This window comes from Lygodium microphyllum, chromosome 9 (genome assembly GCF_053477565.2).
Source record: "Lygodium microphyllum isolate KBCC chromosome 9, Lygodium_microphyllum_v1.1.10, whole genome shotgun sequence".
Lineage (NCBI taxonomy): Eukaryota > Viridiplantae > Streptophyta > Polypodiopsida > Schizaeales > Lygodiaceae > Lygodium > Lygodium microphyllum.
Genome location: NC_141143.1, coordinates 49,734,716 through 49,740,625, shown reverse-complemented (window position 1 = coordinate 49,740,625; position 5,910 = coordinate 49,734,716). Strand labels below are relative to the sequence as shown.

General features: G+C 42.7%; 1 protein-coding gene and 1 pseudogene across 1 annotated transcript; both read left to right on the top strand.

Annotated features, from left to right (window-relative positions):
- Window positions 1-434: 434 nt before the first annotated feature.
- Window positions 435-1,350, top strand: LOC148031013 (F-box protein At5g39250-like; annotated as a pseudogene).
- A 948-nt stretch (window positions 1,351-2,298) lies between these two features.
- On the top strand, window positions 2,299-5,475 carry LOC148031012 (cytochrome P450 71AU50-like). Its single transcript, XM_087684548.1, has 2 exons — window positions 2,299-4,079; window positions 4,481-5,475. The coding sequence occupies exons 1-2, from the start codon at window positions 3,057-3,059 to the stop codon at window positions 5,162-5,164; spliced, it is 1,707 nt and encodes a 568-aa protein (XP_087540674.1). The 5' UTR covers window positions 2,299-3,056; the 3' UTR covers window positions 5,165-5,475.
- The last annotated feature ends 435 nt before the right edge of the window (window positions 5,476-5,910 follow it).

Here is a 5,910-nt window from a genome sequence, read left to right as displayed (position 1 = left end):
GGTACTATCCAAAAAGCTATAAAGGTATGTACTTGACACTCATTTTGATATAGAGGACAAATCATTTTGAATCACTCAAGATTGTGTTTATGAGTCCAAGCTAATCTATCTTGGAACCTAATTCACTTGAGTTACAATTTCTCATTCTAATAATGTATCATGTGTTTGATTTGCATCCACCATAGCTCATCTAGTTCTAGATCCGTATTCTTTAACATGGTATCAGAGCCATGACTGAGCTAGGTAGCTAGTGGGCAGAGTTGTTCAACATTTCCTGTCATTGCATACTCTAAATACTTTCTATCTCATTCTTTTCTTCCTTTCTGTGTCTATGGGTCTTCGTGCAGAAGAACAGTCTGAAAGAGTGATCTTTTTTCTTTGTGTAGGTTTCTCGACCTTACCCTAATCTTTTTGCATTGTGATATCATTATGCCATGGAGCAGAACAGCAACTTGCCCAGCAGCGAGGTCTTGAAGGCCGTCTTCCCCTTCCTCATTGGGCCCGAGCTCACGGCCTACATTTGCATCTGCAGGCAGTGGAGGGATGAAGTTAAAGGCGAGTCCTTTGCACCCGCTGCTGGCCCTCCATTGTCCACAGTAGTGGTAAGGGCACCACCAGCTTGCCGAGTGGATCGATAGGTGGATATCACCACCTCTTTACCAACCTCTGTAGGCACAAGTCCTGACCCTTCCCGTCTCCTAAGCTCTCCTTTGACATGCTCGATTGACACACATCGACTCACGGCCTGTGTACTCAGATGTGGTTCTTGAATCTAAAGCCCTTCTGGGGATTGCGAACCCTCCCCCAAACATTTGCACAACCATGCGGGTGCACTTGCAGAGCCCATCCTCAAAGATAATGATTCTTGTGAATCCTTGCTTTCAAGTTTCGTTCATAGAATCCATCCACATCTCGCTGCTCACAGGGCGAAAAGATTGGTATCAGGTTGCTGGTGTCATTGACAGGATAGGGTTCAACTATCTAGATGGGCCGGGTTACAACATATATGATTTCCTGTAGTTTTCCTCTCAATATCCCTTTGTTTTTGAGATCATGGCATGGCTGGCACTCCTTTTGGTGGATGCAGAGGGTGGACAATTGGAAGCATTTGGAATCAAGCTTGATTTTGGTGATGTCATCAAAATCCTATTATGTTGGATTAGAAATGAGGCATATTACAACAGTCCATGTCTTGCATCCATGATGTTCATCCTTGTTTCAATATCCCTTGAGATTAGAGTCCACCTCATTCTCCAAAACAAACTCCATTCACAAGCCTATTTCACACTCTATCTCTTCAAACCAGCCTACTCATCTCACACTACATCATCAAATTGCCTTCACATTTAACTAACTTTCCTTGAACTAAAATAAGGGATTTTTAATATTCTTGATAATTAGTTATCAAAAATCCTAAGAGGTTACTTATGATTAGAGTTTCTATTGAATTCCTATTCTTGTAAGGGACTAGACATTGCTCGAGTATACTCGTGGTAATACCTTCCCGCATGAAATGATTTGCTTGCACAAGAGCTCAAAAGGAAAGCCAATGCGAAATGAAAACCCTTAAACCATGTATCCCAAAATTCATCTCATGTGTGCGAGTTTGTCAAATGAAGCTCATGTATCCATTAATGTACTCACATGTAAAAGCATGAAGCAACACGATTGTGTCAAGAAGATTGAAGCAAAAAAAAAAAAGTACCACACATTGGTAAAAGGGATAAGGTGCACAACAAAAGCCAAGGAGCATGAAGAAAAATTAAGTCCAAGAAGACCAAGAAGAAGATGAAAGGCTATCAAAGAAGCAACAAAACAAAAATGATGAAGAAAGTATTTTCCGCTGTTATAAACCAACAAAATGTTTTGCAAAAATTTCCCATAGAGGATCTCAAATTCGGTGAGTGGATCTGCTTCCCATAGTGGATGTAACAAACCCTACTGAAAATGTAAAGTTTCAAGCCTTAACTTGACTAGGCTGCCAAAGAGCTAGTTTCTTGGTCCCTATTTGCATGCAGGGGGGTAAAAAGCCAGCAAAGGTAGAAACTCATCATTTGAGGGGGGGTGTTGAGAATAGCAAATGATGCTTAACATGAATGTCCATAGAGGCTAGATGTGTGCCCAAAAGAGGCTTTCCCACAAAAGGCTTTGTATGGAAGATAAAGAAAAGATGTATGCTCTAGAAGCTCTATGAGAGGTGCCCAGAATCCCATAAGCACAGTGAGGAAAAGTGGTAATATCCAAAAAGCTATAAAGGCATGTACTTGACACTCATTTTGATATGGAGGACAAATCATTTTGAATCGCTCAAGATTGTGTTTATGAGTCCAAGCTAATCTATCTTGGAACCTAATTCACTTGAGTTACAATTCCTCATTCTAATAATGTATCATGTGTTTGATTTGCGTCCACCATAGCTCATCTAGTTCTAGATCCGTATTCTTTAACAAATAGGAGTATAAGAGTTTATGAAAACACATTCGATAAGTTCTATGCAATAGAGAAGTACACGCCTCACATGCTTTGAAATGTTAGAGAGACAATTACCTTCAAATTGAAGGTCATCTCAGTTTTGTATTTTCTCACTTTATAGGGCCTTTTTCTTCGGATCAGTTCAATAAGGTTATCTAACAAATCCCTAATTATGATTTTTTTTCACCCAAATTACATGAACATTGTTTAATGGTAAAACTACATATATCATGTGGAGGTCTTTAAATGAAACCCTAGGATATTTTGATATCCTTATCAAGTAGTCTTATTCACAAAAAAGTGACAATGAGGATCTAATAAAGTGTCACTCAGAGATGTTTTAAGGTTTGACGAAATTCACAGTATTAAAAAATTTACATGGCATAATCTTTTACTCACGTTTTTCTTACAGGTAATCTGAAAAGCAATTGTATCATAACTCTAAGTGGTTTAAACAGTTGCATCCACTTCCGTAAGTCTTCGAGAATTCGACCTTCGGGACGGCGTGGAAATCGTGAGACGCCAGTAGGGCGTGTGAGCAAAGCTTCAGCCTTAAATAAAGACAGACAGAAGCGCAAGAGTGTATGTGCGCTGGCTCAGGGATGGCTGGTGATAAGGTGCAAGCTGAGCTTGGAGGCATGTGGAGGGTGTGCTGCAGAAGCTTAAGCCGGATGGCTCATGACTTGATATATGATGAGGAATATTTTGGGTGGGCACTAGTAGCGGCTGCAGCGATGCTAATCATGGCGATATTTAATTACATGAGCTGGAAGATAATGAGAGGAGGAGGCCGGAGGAGTGCGACTCTGCGGCTGCCTCCGGGACCAGCCAGGGCTCTTCCTATAATCGGACACATGCACTTGCTGGGACCGCTGCCGCATCAGGCCATGCACGAGCTGGCGAAGGTGCACGGACCGCTGATGCACCTGCGACTGGGGAGCGTGGCCACCATCGTGGCTTCCTCGCCGGAGATGGCCCGCCAGGTCCTGCAGACGCACGACGCCCACATGGCCTCGCGGCCCGCCACGGCCGCCTCCAAGCACCTCTCGTTCGGCCCCTCCGACATAGCCTTCAGCCCGGCAGGACCCCACTGGCGGCGCTTGCGCCAGCTGTGCGTGACGGAGCTCTTCAGCAACCGGCGACTGGCGTCCTTCCGGGCCGTCCGCGAGCAGGAAGTGCGGGCCCTCCTGGGCTCCGTGGCTGCCGAGGCGAAGAAGAATCTTCCGTCCGGCGGCGCCGTATCCATTCGGCCCGCCCTCCTGACGGCCTCCTCCAACATCATCTGCCGCATGGCCTTCGGCTCCACCCTTTCGCAGCTCGTCCTCGTCGAGGGCCACTCCGACATCGTCGACATGGCCACCCAGGCCATGGAGCTCTACGGGGCCTTCAACGTCGGTGACTTTATCCCCTGGCTGGTCCGCATGGACCCCCAGGGATACTCCAAGCGCAGTCAAGCTCTTGCCTCCAATCTCGGCGCCGTCTTTCAAGACATGATCGACCGTCGTCGGCATCGTGGATCAGCTGCAGCCGCGCCTCCTGCCGACTTGCTGGACGTGCTCTTGTCCGAGGACCAACTGTCGGAGAACAGCATCAAGGGAGTTATAATGGTAAAGATATAATGCTGTTGTCCTCAGCTATGCATTTTAATTCTTTGTGGTTTTGCTTTTTTGGCTCATTTCGTAGAGCTGTCAAAATAGTAATATTCTCTAGACTTTCAGCTCTACAAATTGTGTCTCTAAAAAGAAGGCATGCCTTGGTTTTTGACAAGAATTCATTATCTTATATTTTACCTTTGAATTCAATCATTCTTATTCCGTAGCCAAATAATCACCTTTATTGCTTTTTGAGACACCCTAGAGAAAAGGCCTCCACTAACAACAACTAAACTCACCGTTTTTTAGAACACACTTCTCTTCTAAAAACCAACTTTTCAAAACCATCCAATCACTTTGTATATGTGCTTCTACCTAATTCATCTTATTAAGCAATCTTGTTTTGTATTCTCCAGGACATGCTTCTTGGAGGGACTGACACATCCTCAAACACAGTTGAGTGGGCACTTGCTGAGCTTCTTGCAAACCCCTCATACTTGGAGCTCCTACAAGAGGAATTAGAACATGTAGTTTCAAAGGAACGCTTAGTGCAAGAGTCGGATTTTGACTTCTTGCCATACTTGAGAGCGGTGGTGAAAGAAACCATGCGTCTCCACCCAGTTGCACCTCTTCTCGCACCACACGAGTCCATGAAGCATTGTCATATTGACGAGTATGATATCCCAGCAAAAGCAAGGATTTATGTGAATGTATGGGCAATAGGACGGGATCCATCTTCTTGGAGCAATCCCCTTGAGTTTGATCCTAGGAGGTTTTTGAACACCGACAATCTTGATGAGCTAGGTGTCAATGCTAAACATTATCATCTTCTTGCCTTTGGATCTGGAAGGCGAGGATGTCCAGGGTGGCCATTAGGTTTGGTTAACGTGCAGTTGATGCTTGCCAACGTTATCCATGCATTTGAGTGGAAATTGCAACCAAGTTTTGATCTTTCTCAAGAAGTTGGTCAGTGCACAAGAAAGACTAGTACAATAGATATGTCTGAAAAATTTGGTTTAGTAGTAGCAATGGCCAAGCCCTTGATAGCCATTGCTACACCAAGGCTAGCACTTGACTTTTATTCTCCATGTAAATATTAAAGGATCCCCTTTTAAAAGCATACCCTTGGGCCAATGGATTTTAATTAGCTACCCATGTCACGAGTATTCAAGCTCCTATATAGATATCAATTGTTTACCTTGTTATGCTACTAATCTTAAGTCCCTCTATAGAACATGTCCTTTTACCAGAGGGCCTCTAGATGTATATACTCTAGAAGAATATTAATCATTCCAATATGTAGGAGAATTTGAAAAAATACATTCTATACATGCATGTAGGTGATCTCAATAACTAAAATATGCTGCCAGTTGGCTCAAATGCAGGAGTTCACATGGTTTGAATAGCATTTTGTTCAAGGAAATGTTGCAATAACATGCGATAAATTGATATTAATTCAATAAGTACAACCATTTTCAAAATTTCAATCACATTGGTATTTATTTGAATGAGCTCTTCCAGGATTATAACCAACTTGACCTAACTATCAATTATTACCTTAATAATCCATGAATATAATAGCCATAGGGAAAATGACTAGGCCCTTTATGACTTTTAATCATTCCCTATATAGAAAATTTTATGAAATGTAGGAAATTCATTGATATTTCCTATATATGTATCCATGTATTTCCTACATATAACTAGGGAATCAAATTACCCACATCTACTAGTAGGGAGGAATTACACATCAAAAGAGAGAATTTCCTACATTCTTTCAAAATTCCCTATATAAGAGAATATGATAATCTAATTCCCCACTTTTGATAGTAGGGAATTATAGATC